This window comes from Aphis gossypii, chromosome 2 (genome assembly GCF_020184175.1).
Source record: "Aphis gossypii isolate Hap1 chromosome 2, ASM2018417v2, whole genome shotgun sequence".
Lineage (NCBI taxonomy): Eukaryota > Metazoa > Arthropoda > Insecta > Hemiptera > Aphididae > Aphis > Aphis gossypii.
Genome location: NC_065531.1, coordinates 44,846,932 through 44,866,251, shown reverse-complemented (window position 1 = coordinate 44,866,251; position 19,320 = coordinate 44,846,932). Strand labels below are relative to the sequence as shown.

Below are 19,320 nucleotides of genomic sequence, written 5' to 3'. Positions count from 1 at the left end.
CGTATTATACACGCGCGTATTCAATGTCTCGTTTTAAACGCGCGTCGCGTAGGTATAAAACAAATATAATAATAATAATATATGTATACCGAGTGATATGATGTATGTGGGTATATTTAGAGTGCCTTGATCAGGGCAATGGTACTATTGTGTATTATTTACGACGGTGTTTTATTTATTTTATTTCACCATTATTATTGTTTCGTGTGCACGATTGACTTATTAAAACTGACCAAGGGGTATATACTATATACGCGCCCAGAGCTATACTCCGCGGTGTCTGTATTTCGTTCCGCACTTATACCTACAATCCACATCGGTATACATTGTTATAGTGCAGGTAATATTATTTAGAATAATCTATATCGTATATATATACTATATCGAATACGTAATGCGTACGAATAGCTCTATGTCTGTGCAGTATATTATAAAAGCAATATACTGGAATTACGTGCACGGGAAAAGTAGGTTATTGTGAAAACTGGGAAATCCCAGACGCGTTGCAGAGATGAACAATAAAAAAAACCTGTAAAAAAATATGCAGATATCCGACTGGATGTCTGTATACACATTATAGAATATAATTTATCATGGTAAAAAAATAACAAAACTATTTTACTCGTAGTCCGTTGAGTAATAGAAAATAATTGATCGAGATGAAAACAAATTTGTATTTGTATTTACTGTATTTAACAAAACAGAGAAACATAAAATAAAAAATATGACAAAAGTTTTCGATAAAAATATCATAATCGTTATATGACGTTAAATAATCAGAAAAAACAAAAATGTACTAACGGAAGTACGCGGTATTATAATAAATCCAATAACTATAAATTGACGTACATACCTAATAAATTATATCTATCGTATTCGTACCTACATAGATTAGCAATAATAATAACCATGCAAAATAATACATCTTATTATAATATTGCTGTGAACATAAATTTATTATTGCATTTTTTATTAAAATACTTATATTTAATAATGTAATTTACTCATCTTCAAAGGGACAATGACAAAATTATATTACCTGTATTAAGCTGTTTATAACCGACCTACGGCATTGAGTTACGTCTAATTTAATAACAGCCAATAGTTTTGTTTAATATAAATTAGATGAATTATCTATTTAACATAATAATAATAAATAATAATTACAATATATAAGTTACTTATAGTATAATAGTAATTGTAAGGTTAGTTTAATTAATTATACACTAGTAAAAAACATGATTTTATTATGGTTTTTTGTGATCCTAAAACAAAAAAAAAATATGTTTGAACAAGATTTCAAAAAAGGAAGATTTTAAAAGAAACACCTTGTATATTACCATTTTAATTCGATGTTTGAAAAGCAAAGAGGGAACCGTAAACCCTGCATTGCATTCACAAAAATATTTGTTTATCTTTTCATGCATCCTTTGAATATGGTACCGTAACTGTCTTTTACCATTATACTGTTTTGAACAATTAGGACATGACAGCAAATTACCAATATGTTTGCTTTTGATATGACTATTCAAGTTTCTTCTATCAGAGAATAGGTTTGAACAGATATCGCATTTAAACTTTGCTCGACCAATGTGATAAAAGGTGTGCTCTTTTAAACCATCTTTACGCTTAAATTTCTTTGGACAATAGTTGCAAGTAAAAGTTGCTGGGTTGTGTATTGCCTTATGTCTTAGAAACCAACTTTTGTATAAAAATTCTAAGTTGCATTGATCACATTTATATTTTAAAATATCATAGTCATCATCAGTCTCACTGCTCTCATCACTAACATTGCTGACATGGCTACTATTGTTGTCTTGATTACCATTCTCTAATGAAAAATAAAAAAAAATGTAGAATTTAGTAAGCTATAAGTTAAATTATTGAGGTTATATTGTGAGATAAAAAAAATAATATTAATTTTCTATAAGTGTGTTTGATGGGATAAAATTTAACACGATAAAAAGTAAAATGTATAAAAAAAACAGCAGTTAGTAGTGTTACCTTTGGGTTCCTTTGTTATCTCTGGTTTTTTGTGATTCTAAAAGAAAAAATTATATTTAATAAGATTTTAAAAGAAACATCTTGTATATTACCATTTTAATTCGATGTTTGAAAAGCAAAGAGGGAACCGTAAACCCTGCATTGCATTCACAAAAATATTTGTTTATCTTTTCATGCATCCTTTGAATATGGTACCGTAACTGTCTTTTACCATTATACTGTTTTGAACAATTAGGACATGACAGCAAATTACCAATATGTTTGCTTTTGATATGACTATTCAAGTTTCTTCTATCAGAGAATAGGTTTGAACAGATATCGCATTTAAACTTTGCTCGACCAATGTGATAAAAGGTGTGCTCTTTTAAACCATCTTTACGCTTAAATTTCTTTGGACAATAGTTGCAAGTAAAAGTTGCTGGGTTGTGTATTGCCTTATGTCTTAGAAACCAACTTTTGTATAAAAATTCTAAGTTGCATTGATCACATTTATATTTTAAAATATCATAGTCATCATCAGTCTCACTGCTCTCATCACTAACATTGCTGACATGGCTACTATTGTTGCCTTGATTACCATTTTCTAATGAAAAATAAAAAAAAATGTAGAATTTAGTAAGCTTTAAGTTAAATTATTGGGGTTATATACAATATATATATATTATATTATATTTATATACATAAACGATGGTTATATTGTAAGATAAAAAATAATAATATTGATTTTCTATAAGTGTGTTACCTTCAGTGACAGAAGATTTCAGATTAGGACCATCAACAATTGCTTTATGGACATCTTCATGTTTAGTACTGGCCATTGATGTTTGTGTTTGTGCAGGTCGGCTCACATCCATACTCTCTAATATAATAAATATAAGTAAAAATATTGTCATAAATGTATTTAAAATAATGCTGGAAGTTAAATTATTGAAATTAATATGTAGTAGGTATGTACATTTGGACATTTCTTGAACAGTCTGAAGATATGTAATAACGGTAGGCGTTAATGAATGACGGTTTTATTGTAAGATAAAAAATAATAATATTAATTTTTTTTTAAGAGTATGGGGCAGAAATTAACAAGATAAAACTAAAATATTAAATAAAAAATTTAAAAAAGACGAGAATTAATATAACCTACCTACTCCTTAAGATAATATTGTGGTTACCCAACGGCCTATGGTTTACATTCTTTCACGGGATCATCGGTCGACATGAATTCCCTTTTCGTACGTCGCACGTTACCCGTTACTTAACACTTTCCACGCGAAATTTGTGGTAATTAATTCAATAAATAAATTTTTTCCGTGTATTTTATGTATCATACCAACACGTTTCAAGATAATCAACTTAAATCGTGCACGCAAATAAAAGTAATAATTTATAATATTCACAGTATTTCTAAAAATAACACAAAAGTCTTGGATTCCCGAGTTGCTGTATTATCACCTTCCACCACCAATAACAGTGATAAACTGATAACATCATTTCAATATAAACTTATTATTATATTTTTATCATATTATTATATATATAATATAATATATTGTATATGATCTAAGAATATAAGTAATATAACATATTAGACTATTAGACTATAGAGTAATACTCTTATGCTATATGACGACGCCCTGGTGTTAATACATACTTAAGCACAATTTTGTTTTACTTCAGTTAAAATAATTATTACATTTATTACGTTCCTATTTTATTTTTTCTTTAAAATTGTTCTTTTTAAGTGCCATCATCCATCACCATGTTCAAACTATTTGATCTACAAAAACCTAGATGGGTGTTAATAGAGTTCTTGTACACGGGTTACAATAATATATTAACTATATACTATACAATATCATTTTAATATTACACCATAGCTATTTATTATTTGACGATTACATTAGATTTCCAGCGAATGTGGAACAGAGGCGCTTGTGGGTTTATTCACTGAGGACCTATCTGAGGACAATGGTATAAATGCACAACAGATTTAGGCCACCTCAAAGACAACTTTGAACTTTGAGTTTCAGACATTTTGTTAATAGTCATGACTACAGCAGCGGAACACATTTTCACCATCTGTTCCCTAGACCATTACCGTCTTTGGTGAGTAAATCATATTTTTAAACATAACATAATATGTCAATATCTTGCATATTTTGTTAGCTACTACTCTGATTTGCACAAACATTTTTATTAATGTTGGGTGTAATAATTACATGATTTCAATGTTATACAAAAAAATAACTTATTCTTTCTACATGTTAGATTATAATAATTATTTTAAGTCAAGTATTTATTTATTAATTTAACATGGTGTTGTTGGGTCTCAGGTCACTGTAATGAGATTAAACTTGAACATAATATCATGCTTAATTTTTACTTGAAATGTTCAGTAATATTAAAAACTATTGCACCACTGAATGACTGCATTCATCTTATAAACTTAATTTCTAAAATACAATTGTTGTTTTTTTAATGATCTATTTAATTATTTAATTTCAGTTTAACTAACACATTCTTCATTCAACAAGTAAACCTACACTCAGTCATAATGCTATGCAAGTGCAGTAGACTCCGATTATCCGAACGTCAATGAACTGAAAAGAAAAAAAAATGTGCCAAGTTGGCTTTTTTTTATTTTAAAATATGTCACATATTATAATTAAAGCTTATTTTGTTTCAGTTAAAGATTTCAATAAAATTATTTGTTTATGGTTACAAATTTTAAATTATATTACATACCTACATGGCTACATATTAATAATAAATACTTACACACAATATATTCATACAATTATATAACTTTTAATATGTCATATGTCAATCATTCGGTTATTTGTACATCGGGTCCATCATTGACATTAATTAGTCTGGATAATCGGAGTTATACTGTGTAGCAAACAATTTTGAATTAACTTTCTCACTATTTAATTTATAATCATTTTGTTAATATAATATGTTCTTATTTATTGCTTAATTATCGTTCATTTTCCACTCTCATTTCTGCAATACCTTTAAGTGTATCATAAGTATTTGTATAAGTTTATTTTTATTATTAATTTGTTTGTTGATTCACAGGTTAGACGTTAGCTAGGTCAGAAACCGAGTGTTCACTGTTAACAGACAACTATATCACAGAATTGTAATGATGTTGTCAGAAATGAACTGATGCAACCTAGATACTGTGAGTTGTATTATATCAAATCTGGGACAGCCAACCATTTGGATAATAGTTTGGATGACACAGCAGCCATGCCAACGCCCACTATTGAAGAATTTAATAGCAGACTTAGATAGTCTATTACAGAAAATTAATCCATTCACCATACCTTTTGAGTTATTAATCAATATATATATATTTAACAAAACACACACTATATACACGTTATATCTATTAAAAAAAATCCTATTTTATTTAAATTTATTCATTTTTATTAACTTTCATACAATTATATAACTTACATTTTATTGTTCTAATAATAATAAATAATGTACATTTTTTAAGTAGACTAATTTTACTGAAATAGTATTAATTCCTAATAGCACGCAGTGTACTTTGGGTCTTTGGTTTCAAATTTATTAATTGGCAGAATTTGATTAATAATACCAAAAAATGAACTAAAAAAGGAAAACATGACCTAAATATTAAAAACATCAAAAATGCAAACGAAATATAAAATAAAAGTTTCATAAATGGATTTGTTGTTACATAATTCAAATTATATACTTACAAAGCTACGTTTCACAATCGCCAAAAAAAAAAAAAATGTACCTACAAATGCATAGCCCTACTTATAATAATTGTAAATAATCAAATAATGGTTTATACTTAATTTGATCTTAAAATGCATGACATTCATGAGGGAAAAACTGCTTTTAGCTATTGCAAATGCTCCCATTTTATTTTTTGTATTTTCTATAAGGTTCCTTATGAAGTTGAGTATAATTATAACTAATATCAGAATCAATCTTTTCCTTTTTTTCTGTACAACTGCAAGATCTGAATATTGATCATCAAAGTTTACTTTGAAATAAACATATAATTTTATTTTACTATTATTTGTATACATAGGTAACAAATGTGTGTCCTTCCATCTCTTTTTATATGATTAATATTTTTCTTAGCAAAATTGCAAATAACATTTAAGACACATAACTTTAACTTATAAGATGTATGTACAACATAAAGTGATGATAAATTTAATTAATGTACAGTGGTCAATTGAACCTCGATAATTCGATCGGTTGGGGGCAAAAAACAATTTTAATTACAGAAAATATATATTGTAAGGCAGAGGCCAAAACATTCTTTCGAGTTATCAAGGTTCCACTATGTGTTCAAATGTTATTTGACTTACTTGATACTTCTTATACCATACAACAGACTTTCACGTCAGGACTGTAAGGAGGTATGCAAGGCCAAGTATCGATTTATCATAAGGTGATGATTAATAGCTAGACATTATTATCATTTTGGTATGCATTAATTTTTTTTTACATACAAAAAGTATCGGACAAGCGACAGGATAAACTTTTACACCAGATGATAACTACTAGACCTTCAAATATGGCCATTAAGTTATTCATATTTTTTAGTGACCGATTTATAGACACCTAAACTTCAACAACCAATTGAAACAATTTTCACTGAACACACTCGAAGGTGGCTTTCAAACACGCGATTAAGTTTCACCATGCCCTAGTAAAAATATAAAACATAAATAATTATAAAATTACCTATCTTCCATCGATTTTTTTAGGGGCATGGCTATTTTTGGCCAAAACAAAAAGTTTAATAATAACAATATTATTTATTATAATACTCTAAATTAAAGTCTTTGTGAAAAACACAAAAAAAATTATTAAAAATATTAACTCATTTATAAAATGTACAATATATCAATATAACAACAATATTATCTAATTTATGTCGATAATATAATAAAAATAAATAGGTAATGTATTATTTTTATCAAAAATTATTTTAAAGAAAATAAAAACTTTAAAAAATATAAGTTGTATGAAATTTAAAGTAATATAATAAAAAGTACTAATAAATTAACATTATTTTTGTTACGGTAAATAATGTTATATCGGAAAATAACGATGTTTGTTAATTTGTAATTACCTATGAATATATTGTTATAATTCCTGTCGCTGTCTGATTTTTGTTAGCAGTGGTTCACTAGATTTTGAAGTAATTATTTGAAACTAATAACAAAATCTTAAATCACCTAAAAATGTGATGAGTATAACATAAAATATGTATTAAACTTTTTGTTTTGGTCAAAAAGAGAATTAACCTTTTTTAAATTTGGTCGAAACCAGGGTTGCCAGCACGATGTTCTCTACATCGTGCTCCAAACCATCGACATAGCCCAAACTAGCCAATAAAAATATAAAATACACAGATAGAGATAATAATTATTATCTATATTTGTGAAATTCATAGTAACTAGTAACATTAGTAACAATAATAATATAAGTTAATACAATTCATAATAGTTACCTATATAGTTAGTAATAGTTTGTTGTAAAATAAGATATAATAAAAAGTACAATTTTGTGAGTATAATTGTAAATATCATTAAAATTTATAGTAACAATAATTATATTAGTTAATAAAATTCATAATAGTTACCTAGTCAAAAATAATTTGTTGTTAAATAAGATATAATTATAAAAAAAAAATGTTGTGAAACGTCAGTACAATAGTCAATATGATTATAATTAATAAATTAATAAAATGCATGCTATAAATTTCTTAATTTCATTCGTATAAATGGATTTCCTGGGCATCTTCACTTTCAAAAATATCCATCACTTCATTGAAAGCTGTCACAGGATCGACACTATCTGAGATCTTCATTTGTGAATCATACATATCAGATGTGAATTTAGTATACATTGTTTCTGTTGGTTTAAAATCTTGACAGCATATTTTAAAGTAAAATTAAATAAAACATAACTTAAATATAAACAATTTTAATGAAATAATAAATTACTTACATTAAGGTGAAGTCTAATTCTAAGAATTGCTTCCAACATATCAACCTGCATACGGTTTCCCGACTTACACTTAACTGAATTCATCACACTAAATACACGTTCAACAATAGCATTTGATAATGGCAAGGACAGTATTTGCAAAACTCGAAACTTCGACTCGAAATTCGAAAACGGTCTCGGCCGTTTATTTCAGAACGTTCCTCTCCAAGGACCCTGTAAAATCTTTGAATTTCGATTGGCTACCACCCGTTACCCGTGATAGATAGCGAATAAACAATCGATCAAATGATCAATCCAATAAAATCGGAAATCCAGAGAAATAATATATTATGTACATGAAAAACAAATAACTGAGTGTAAAACTGTAAAATCACAGATTTGGGTCATGGTTTAAGATAGTCTATATCACTATAACATATAGTCTATAACCTAACCATGTTTAATACACGGGTAAAATATCTTTAATTTTAATAAAATCATTACGATTTTTAAGCTTTTATATTTTATATTTTTCTCAGCAAATAGCAATCGACATCTGATTCTCTACCGTGACTGTTCTCGGTAAATATCTTTTTTTATGGTTCTCGGTCTCGTTGACAATCAAAACAACTAATTCCTTTTGTCTTTTTTATCCAGTCCATTTACATCTTAGATTTGTATAATAATTGTTTTTCTTTTATTCGGTACCTAATAACTTAAATTAACATGCCCAACAAAAATCAACTACACACCACAGTGGTTCAACATACAGATACAACAAACAGTCAGAAACAATCGATGATATCGTTGCCTGTAAGTGTACCTACATTTAAAATATAAATTAATTAGGTATTTTAACTATTTTTATTGAAACTAATTAATATAGCTAATATTTTCTTAGATACAATACCTACGTTCCAAAAATTAAGTTAGGTAACGGGAACAATATTGTAGTTTAGCTACCAAGCGATTTTTTTGATTTTTATACTGATACATTTGTATTTTAACGAATTAAGAACGATGGTGCAAATAAAGCATTTACGCAAATCATTATTTTGGAAGTTGTATCCTTCTAAATTTTGCGATTTTACATTTTTACGTAGGTGCACGGCTATAACACGATTCCGCAAAATTTGCGGAATCGTGTAGATTTTAATAGCCACTGATATACATACACGACTCCGCAAATTTTATATATACAAGATTCCGCATGATTTTAAATGCAACGTTGCCATACAAGTATACAATTAATTACTTTTGTTACTATAAATTGTAATTTTTTTAGCAATTAATATAGTCAAAAAAAGTTATAATAATATATAAAATATATGATGTATGTTAATAAAAATTTTAATATGGAAGTTAAAAATAATAATGAGTATAATAATTTTAAAAATATATGTAACATGAGTACATGACCACTGAGTTAATATGTTAAGTGATTCTTGTATCAGTTGTGTTGAGATTGCTAGGTTTGACCCGCTGCAGTATATGTTGCAATCATCAGTATATGTAATATGAATTATAATGATTCACCTTGATAAGTATGGTCAGTAAATGATAAATAATATAATAAATGATCTTGGGATTTACAAGATTTATACTTATCATATGCTCTAATAATAGTTTCAATGCGTTCTGTTTCTCCAAGAGTCATTTTCTTTATTTTTCAAATAACGACAGTTTTATACGTTCTATCGAGATTTTCGTTATTTCATTATACGAGAACCACTAGAGCGACTTTGACGCGCTGTGAGAAAACGCGCGTGTACGTTCGAGTACCACGCGTCATTTTAACGCGCGTTACCGAGTGTCAAAATCACTCAAGTATGGCTCGGCCCTTACAATAATATATATTTTGTTTTCGGAATGGCAATGTTACATTTAAAACTAAGCGGAATCATACTTATAAAATTTGCGGAGTCGTGTATGGTGTATGTATATCTGCAGTGGCTATTAAAATTTGCGGAATCGTTCTCCACCGAAACTAAGTTTTCATTTTTTTAAGTAGGTAAATCAATGTTTTAAAGCTGATAGTGTTAGTTTAAATTTGAATAGGTAAACCAGTTAGTAGTAAATTATTACATTTAAATTCAATTTTTATTATTTTTAATGAATGTAGGTGTTATAAGGTAGGTTAGGACGGTAGGTATATTACATAATATGCGACTTATTAATTGTTTTTGTACTGTGCCTTGACAATGGACTGTATTTTGGTTGCTGTGCGCGTTCGCTTGTGGAGTTCGCCGTTTTTTGCAGTACGATTTAAACTGCGCAAGTCTGCCTGGGTAGGTCTTGCTACGGTAAGGTAGGAGTGTAGGACTGAATACTGATTGTTTTTGTGCTCCGCACTGGTATTTATAGGCGACGGCGCTGTGTAATCGCCGAAGTCGCCCGCGTTTGTCTTGTGATTGGTTATTGCGGTCGTAACTACGCCCTCCGTGACCTGTGATTCGTTAAAGCGCTTGAAGCCATACCCACCGTGGATTGTGATTCGTTAGCGCTTGAAGATACGCAAACTCTGGCCTGTGATTCGCTATAGCGCGTGGGCGCGTCCCCGTTCCGTCATAGAACACGGGACCGGGCGTTTTGTAAAGTGTGGGCACCGTAGCCAGCGTGGCAGCGTGCAAACCCGAACTCCTTGGGTCGCCGAACGCTTTGTTTTTGCTCACCGTGAGCCCTTATGCCGTTACTTGTGTAATAATATATATATCCACCTTGATTACGATAAATAATAACAGCAACGCGACTTTGTTGAAATGTTGAATGTTGGTGAAAACGTATCGCAATCGCAAAGGCCAAATTTAATTAATTGTGTCCATGACTAAAACAATAGACTGATGTTTTTTTTAATGGTTTACTAGTTAGGTACTAATTAGTAGTTATATTAAAAAAATATTATATAGTATATTTTTCTAGTTCGCTAGATAACTAATTTAAATGTTATTTAAGCGTATAAATGATTGTACATTCGTACTTCTAGGGCTAAACGTTAATTACGGAAACATGTGACATGTCGACATATTTATTTTTTCTTATCAAATAAAAATAAATATGATTGAAAGACCGAGTCTTAGTATTATTTCTCTATTGAGGAGCCGTGTCGCCGTGATGTCACTTTGAAGTACCTTTAGTACCTACCATATTCAATTACAACATAAACGATGTAGGTAGGTATATGTATAAAATAACTTGTCCTGACTAATTCATCATCGTCTTACTGAAACCACTGAATTTGGTCGGTAGTTTTGTTTCATGATTTAGAGATCCGCTTAAGAAGGATTTTCCAAAATTCAATCTCCAAAGAGGTTAAAAAGGTAAAAATCGAAAAAAATTTCATTTCTTGGTTGGATTTTTTTTTTGAAACCGCATAGGAACATACTTTGTAAATATCATTATAATAGTAATATTGTATATAATTTTAAGAGTAAATTTATTAGCATTATTATTTAATTAGTTACAGACAACATCATGCGATATCAGCTAGTAACTAAATTATAAAAGGAATAATAAATTATGTCCAACATTTATTTATTTATTTTTATAGGTACGTAGAAATATAAATAACTCAAAAGTCAAATTTAGTCCAATCTCAAAAATATCACAAAGTTCTTCAAAAACAATGAACCGCAATATAAAGTAAGGTACTATAATAAAATAGTATTAGGTAATGAATAACTTTATTGATTTATTTATTATAAAAATAACTAATAGGTATGATGAATAAAAAAACATAATAGGTAGATTAGTAGTATAGTCCACATTGGTATGTATAGATTTAATTTATATACAATATACATATACCGTTTAAGTGTCTAAATGGCTTTATATGTTTACATTGTAAGAATAAATTCTTCCTCTTCATCAATGAGCTTTCCTCCATCCATAATTAATTTTAGAAAATTAAATTAAACAAAATATTAAAACAGGCTTAATATTCAATTTAAAATTTGAAAAGTAGAATTATTAAGTGACTCATTCAATATTTATATCTTATACATCAACATATAACTATATTATAAGATATATGTCTTTGCAATAACATGTTTTCTGGTTTGTACTCATCATTTGTTCATAATTTTTCTTTATACAAAAAAATAAAATTCACAATTATATACTGATAATATTATGTAATATAATAGTTAATATTTATAAATTAACATAATACAAATGTTATTTTTTTTTTTTTAGTGTTAATAAATAATTCAGAGTTAAAATATTTTGAAAATTATATACTATATCTTTTATTGGTTTTAAAATCACAATAAAATAACAAAATCGATCTAGTAAAAAAAAATTGGTGAAAATTATTGTTTTTCAAAAATGTCTTACTTTTTGTAATTATTTAAAAAAGTAATATAATTTTTTTTCATTTTACCCACCAAAGTACCAACTATATCTACTTTTGTATGAATAAAAAATGTAGAAGTTGAAGATTGAAAACCATTCCTGCTCCAAAAATAAATAAATACTACAATTATAAAATTAATACATTATCATCACTATACTCAAAATCTAAAATGGTTAATGAAAATAAATCTAAAATTATACTATTAAAATAACACAAAAAAATATTTGCGACCATGTAAAATTATCAAAAAAACCAATCAAATTGTATAATATAAATATTATATAAATTTGACACCCTCTGTAATTATTTTATGCATATGTCCTGGGTGCTAACATTATATTGAATGTAATGCATACCCGCGGTTCTATGATCTACCTAATTTTACATAATTTAGACACTTCATCATTTTTTTAATATCTATGTATAATATTTAACAAAAGGTTTAAATTAGTATGTACATATTATGTACTCGTACTGTTTGATATTCATAATTAATTTAATCATTTTTCTACAAAATAAATAAAAACATAGGTAATAGGTACATTGTGTAAAAAATATATTTTAATTATTTAAAATTATATAGATTCATTGTAATTTATGATTGTTTAATTTTATTTTTTTTAACAATTTTCTAGTAAATTTGAATCAGTATTTAATCAGAAAGAACAATCACTAATTCCATTACATTTAACAATTTCAAAAGAATTGACTATTACCCCTGTCAATGATATAAAAAATAATATAATATCAAAGGTAAAAAAATATCCTGAAATTTCTATTGATTTAATTAAATTTGAGCCAATATTTAAAGTTCCTGAACCTCCAAAACTTAAGAACAAAAATACTAAAAAAAATATACCATCTAATATATTAAAAGATAAAGAAGCTACTAATACTATTATACTTAATTCAACTATGAATTCAAATGTATGTGAAACTTTCAAGCAAAAGCCAAAACAAATATTTAATAAAACTCCATTGATAATAAAGAGTTCAGATAAAGATATTTTAAAAAATCCAGAAGCTTCTAATAAAATGTATTTCGTCTTAGAACAAGAAGGTGTTCAAAAACCTAGTTCTTCCAAAATTCTTTCAAAAAATGTACAAAGTTCTGTGATTAAATCAATAAATTTAAAAACTGATAAACCAGTAGAAGAAGTATCAAACAATCAAAATACAATTAATGATCTCGAGAATAAAGAGTTTTTAATGGGATTTAATAAATAATATTTACACAGTAACGTGGATATAGCAAGTTCTCAAAATTTTACCAAAAAAGAACTACCCATAAGTAATTATTGAAGTTGGCTATGTTTTCAGATTTTACAAGATGTTTAATACTTAATTAAATATTAAATTGATCCAATGATATAAATTCAGAGTTAGAATCTTAATCTTCTTACAGTAGAAATTCTTTACTGGGTATTACATTCGAACAATTACAAATACTTAAGTAATAAAAAAATATATATATATATATAATCAGAAAATGGTAAGATTAACAAGACTACAACATAATGTTATGAATTTATCCATTAAGCAAAAAGACAATCAACTGAAAAATGTACCCAAAAATTAAAACAAATTAATAAAATTCAACGCATCTATACAAATAGTATAAAAGATTCAACAAATCTTTAGTCTAATCAAAATCAAAATAGTGATAAAAGAAAATCAAATCAAAATGGGCTGTATAAACGACAAAAGATGGAAGTTCTAGAGGAGTTTAAATAAACAGCTTTTTAAGAAAATTGTAATTGAAATAACTTACTATAGTATTTTTAGTTCTGTACTCTATGTATATAAATTTTAATTGTAAAAAACACATTTAAATCAATTTTTTATTTTTTTGTATACTTGTAATAAAATTAATTTTTCTAACTAATTATAATATGATACAGGTATTTGAATTTGCTAAATTTTTCTTACTGATTAAACAATACTAATATAATACATGTTTTTTAAATAGTTATAATATAATAAAAAAAAAATTATATAAATTGAGATTATTATTTATTACATTTTTGTATACCTACCTAGTTTTAAAAAATATTGAGGGTTTGATACATCGATTTATCTAAGTATAAATTTTGTTGACAATTTCTTTTCAGACAACATTAAACAGTGTTAATAGTTCGACTTCTATGCTCGTAGTTCTATCATGCTCTCACCTGGAGCAATATTATTCTCTAGTACTTCTATAGCTTCTTTAGTTTCTTCTTTCTTTGTGTAAATTGATATTATTCTACCGTTGTGTAAACAGTATTATCCTGTTCTTGATTCTCTGTTCTGGTTGATCCAGCATTTCTTAAAAAAAACTTTTTTGAAGTTTTCAACAATGAATTTTTTATTAATTATTAGTTCGTTATTCTTATTTTTCATTATTGAGGTTTTTGGTTAATATGGTTTCCTTATTTCATTAGCTTTCCAAAAAAATATTTCAAGTTTTTATAGGACTCCTTCATCATTTCAATCCATTTTTCCCACTCTTTTTTTCTTATTATTAGTTATTAGTTTATTACTCTTTTAACTTCTCTTTGTTTCTGGATTAGTTTTCTTTTATTTTCGACTCTACTTTCCATAACCACTAAGAATTTTCATTCTCTATTTTATGTTGTTCTCTTGCAGTTTTCATTAAACTATTGTAATAACGCAAAAAGAAAAGAAAAGAAAAGAAAAAAGAAATATAAAGTTATAAATATAAATATATTTGTGATATTAATATAGAATTGGGAGTAGAATAGTTGTTTAAATAAAAGTAAGGCAATCACAAGGGACACAAGCCTTGAATGAATGCCTTATATTTATTTATAAGCTATTAGTTATTAGAAGTTATTGGTTATTATTTTAAATTTGCGTGATTACCTTCCTCCTGATCGTCGGAGGGCTCTCGAGGTCGTGATTCGAGAACGATCAAGTATACCGTTGGTAAAATGTTTGTGGATTATTAATTTATTAAATTCTAATAAATTAATAAATAAAATTGTAACTATATAGATATCGATGCGCATGCACCTTACTTTATCCGTAGCTGTCTGAACACGCAGTCGACGTTGAAGGGACGGAGTGGTAGAGATGGTAGTACCACAGAAATAATAGTACCAACTACCAACTACTATACTTAATAGTCAATAAGTACTACATGGTTATATTTACCAGTTGTTTCATGACAAGTTGGTAAGAATATTGTATTCTACTCACGATTTAAGATATTATTCTAAATCGTGGCTCTATCTGCAATAATTATTAATGTAGAGAAAGCCAATGATGACAGTACGTCTCCGCTAGAGCGCGGTGTTCAAAACTAGCTCTCACTTGTTACTACAGGAGAAGCCTTGTAAAGTATATATACAACCGAATCATTTAAATGATCTTGCGAGGACGCTCGCGGTAATCGACGTCAACTCAGCCGTACGGCAGACCTCCTATTTACCTCGTGTAAATAGCGTACCAGTTAAATGAAGCATCTCATGTACAAAGTAGATATAAGTAAACCATCATTGATTCATTGTGTCGTCCCTGGCTTTAAACGGCCATTGACGACATAGGATCAGTTTAGACGTTCTTCGATTAACCGCAACCGATATACCGTCCTTGCCAAAAAAATTTTGTTCATTTTTCACACCCCTCATGTTTTTTTCAGACGCCATAACTGCAAGAGTCACAATAAATGTTATATTAAATCGACATTATTTTAAGTCCTCTATAATAAGACACTTCAAAAATAAATTTTCCGAAGAATAGAATACTTCAGTCGTCTATAATTTAACTATAAATAACTAAAAAAAAATTCAAAATATTTTGACAAGTTAACTATATGTCTGTATATAGAACATAAATAATACTAATTTAAACAATTGGTGAATATTTCAAATATTTACAGCGATTAGTTTTTGCGTTACAGCCATATAAAAAAATCGATTTAGTCGAATACTGGTTTTCAGTAAGAATTCCAGTTTTTCCATCACTATTTTTGAAAACTTTTGGAAAAAGTTTATTTTTAACCTCTATGATGCACCAAGGATATTCACTTTGCCATAGGAAACCACCCCCGAAGTTTGAAATTGAAGCATTATTTCAACAAGTTATGCTGTACAACAGACATAAAACAAACACACATAATTGTAAAATTAATATATTTATCACTTCATTCAGAATCTAAAATCCCATAAACTATCGCTCTATTCATAAAATGACCCGTTTATTATTTAAAAAATAATAACCTGGAATATCATTAGGATCAGAATTAACAACGTACGCGTTAGTGGCCATCCTTCAGCTAAATACTGCTAAGTATCATGTCTAATTAATTTTATTTCTCTTAAGCAAAATCCTCTGTAATTACTAAAATATATAGAAAACTTGTTGAATACATGGAATATCATTAGAATTTGTACTAAACTGAAATTCCAGGTTATTATTTCTTGAATTATAAATGAGTCATTTTATTAACAGTGCGATAGTTTATGAGATTTATTTTGTTATAAAACACTTTAAATTGTATGTCCAATGACTGTCTATTCTATAATTTTTTTTTTTGTCGTTGCTAAAGAGGAATATCAATTACAATATATATTATCAGTATCCAGCAAAAGGATAGCTACTAACTACTATGAAAATGTATGGAGATGTGTTACTAATGAAAATACTACTGCCATCTATCATAAATAGATTTTATAAACATTTTCGTGTTAATGGATCATTGATGTCTTAATGTCTACCATATTAAGAATCAGTATAAATTGGATTTTTGTGTTTGCACTTTATTTTGTGTATAACACCAGTGAGAAATTTCCCTAAGTATAACAATTTTCAATTTTGACTATAACGTTTAATAGATTAGAGTGGAGGTGGGAGTTCAAAAGAGGACTTGCATACTCGATTCGATTCTAAACCGAAATATTATTTTGTATTATTTATCTTAATAAATATGATTATAAAACTCTGTGGTTGGCGGTGAATATTTGTGATAAATGCTAATAATATTTGAAATAATAACTAATAATAATATTTGTGACAGAAGGCGCTGGGGTTAGTGACTGCGGCTGAAGGATTAGGAATTATAATATAGAGATTTAGGATGTGGGGATTAGTGAATACTGGATAAGCGGATACAGAACTAAGGATACAATATATGGGATGCGGTGTTAGAATGCCCATTTTCACAGTACTTATATAATTTTAGATTTTAGATTTTGAGCGGAGCAAAGAATGTATTGGTTTTATAACGATGTTTATTTCTTTTTTATTCTGTAAAGTGTAAACACTAACTTTTTCTCCCTCTAAACTTGCTCAAAAGTACAAGTGTAGCATATTTTCTGAAAGGTATAATGTTCTTGAGCTGGTACTTTAGAAGGGTCGATTTTCGATTTTCGAAATGATACTCGATATAAAAGCGGTTAAAGGAGAAAAAATGTACAACTTCACGAGTATGTAGGTAATATAAAATAATTACGGCTTTGTTTATCACCATTGAAACGAATAAAATTAAATAAAAAAGATCTTCTCGTCCGCTCAGAATCGTTTTTTTATCGAATGCAATTATATTGCATTCAAATCGAATATCTACAGTAAAATTACACTATCCTGTCCGAGGTTAACCTAACCAAAAGGGCGATGGACAAAGATCAACCACCGAAATGCGCTGACCTCCTTTTTTTTTTAATAATAAAATAGCTTCAATAACGGTTACCGGTTTGTTTTTTTGAAAACATAATGGCTGCACACAGTGACAAATACATACCAAGTATATACCGTAAAACCACCAACCTTAAACCAGATAACGCAATTCAAACGTCGGAAAAATGTTACTGTTATATTTTCTTTTCTTTTTTAAATGACGTATTGAAAACGGTTGATTGTGATATTTTTTTATTTACAAACCTATAATCGTAAAAATCAATGTATTATTATACCTATTATCGTTTAATAAAAACATATCCATGATTTTGAGTGAAGGTTACCTAATTTCAAAGTTCGTTGTGTCATCTCAAGACCATAGTTGGAAAAATTTCAGGAGGGGCTCATGGAACCCCAAGCTACTGGCACTGCAGTATTGTTTCCTCTGAGGATCTACTCACGCTGCACGCTTATGTATAAAGCTTTTGGTTGCGGGCTCGACACATGGTCCATCTAGGTACTATTGAGTTAGGATTTTTCTTTGAAGTCAGCTGTGTGAGTGCCAAGTCACAAGTGTAGATTAAACTAACGTAAAAAGTGACTTATCTTAAGGTGGTACAAACTTCAAACCGCTATACCTTATAAATTATGAATTTTATTGCCGATTTCTATTTGTACTGTGTTTCGGCGGAAAACCATTGTAAGATCCGGAAAGAAAAATTAAAAAAGTGTCGAGTATAGTAGAATTATACTAAAATAAACAATAATATTAAATGTTTAGATATCAAAAGGATAAACAGACAGAATTAGTATTATTTAATAATTATTTACACACCAACTAGCAAATATTGAACATAATTTATTTAGTCTTATTTGTGGAATTCTGCAATTTCAAACTTAGAATGTACCTACACATAATTATTATATAAATGAATAACAGCTGTTATTTTACAGTGTACAACTTATCTTTATTTCAATTGACGTGTTAATTATAATATCATGGTACGCTTAATATTATAGCTACAGGTGCTATGACTAGACACTCAGTAGACAGGCTTGAAACTACTCTTCGCCACGGCCCACGAGAGACCGCAACTCCCTTGTGCATCCAAGTAATTGAATTTCTCTCACTTCACTATCGTTAACGTACGTATGAAAGTTGATAAGGCAATGCGACACATTTTGGTTAAACCTTTGGCGGATAATACGTAGAGCCGTCCATTGAAAAATTGACCCTATTTACTATAAGCGCTCAGTACAGTCAATTAGACTTATCCTACAACTATAGTCGTGACTCGTGGTGGAATCGTATACAAAAACTGTGCCGCGTTCTGATAGCAGCTAACACGGCCGTGTTA

The 19,320-nt window shown here is 28.2% G+C and overlaps 2 protein-coding genes and 1 long non-coding RNA gene across 6 annotated transcripts; 2 read left to right on the top strand and 1 right to left on the bottom strand.

The window, feature by feature from the left end:
• Nucleotides 1-767: 767 nt before the first annotated feature.
• On the bottom strand, nt 768-3,440 carry LOC126550352 (zinc finger protein OZF-like). Of its 4 annotated transcripts, none has more exons than XM_050201710.1 (6): nt 3,146-3,440; nt 2,747-2,863; nt 2,097-2,587; nt 2,005-2,041; nt 1,341-1,831; nt 768-1,265 (listed from the first exon to the last, which is right to left on the bottom strand). In XM_050201710.1, exons 2-6 carry the CDS (start codon nt 2,856-2,858, stop codon nt 1,248-1,250), a joined length of 1,149 nt encoding a protein of 382 aa, XP_050057667.1. In that variant the 5' UTR covers nt 2,859-2,863; nt 3,146-3,440; the 3' UTR covers nt 768-1,247. The 4 variants fall into 4 exon arrangements, with proteins under 4 accessions (XP_050057667.1, XP_050057668.1, XP_050057670.1 ...); XM_050201711.1 differs by having other exon boundaries at nt 3,150-3,440; XM_050201713.1 differs by having other exon boundaries at nt 3,193-3,440.
• A 121-nt stretch (nt 3,441-3,561) lies between these two features.
• On the top strand, nt 3,562-5,424 carry LOC126549923 (uncharacterized). Its single transcript, XR_007603896.1, has 2 exons — nt 3,562-4,107; nt 5,083-5,424. It is a non-coding gene; the product is annotated as an uncharacterized LOC126549923 (long non-coding RNA).
• Nucleotides 5,425-8,318: 2,894 nt separating this feature from the next.
• Nucleotides 8,319-14,068, top strand: LOC114124788 (uncharacterized). The gene is made up of 3 exons (XM_027988159.2): nt 8,319-8,805; nt 11,540-11,631; nt 12,979-14,068. The coding sequence occupies exons 1-3, from the start codon at nt 8,719-8,721 to the stop codon at nt 13,568-13,570; spliced, it is 771 nt and encodes a 256-aa protein (XP_027843960.2). The 5' UTR covers nt 8,319-8,718; the 3' UTR covers nt 13,571-14,068.
• The last annotated feature ends 5,252 nt before the right edge of the window (nt 14,069-19,320 follow it).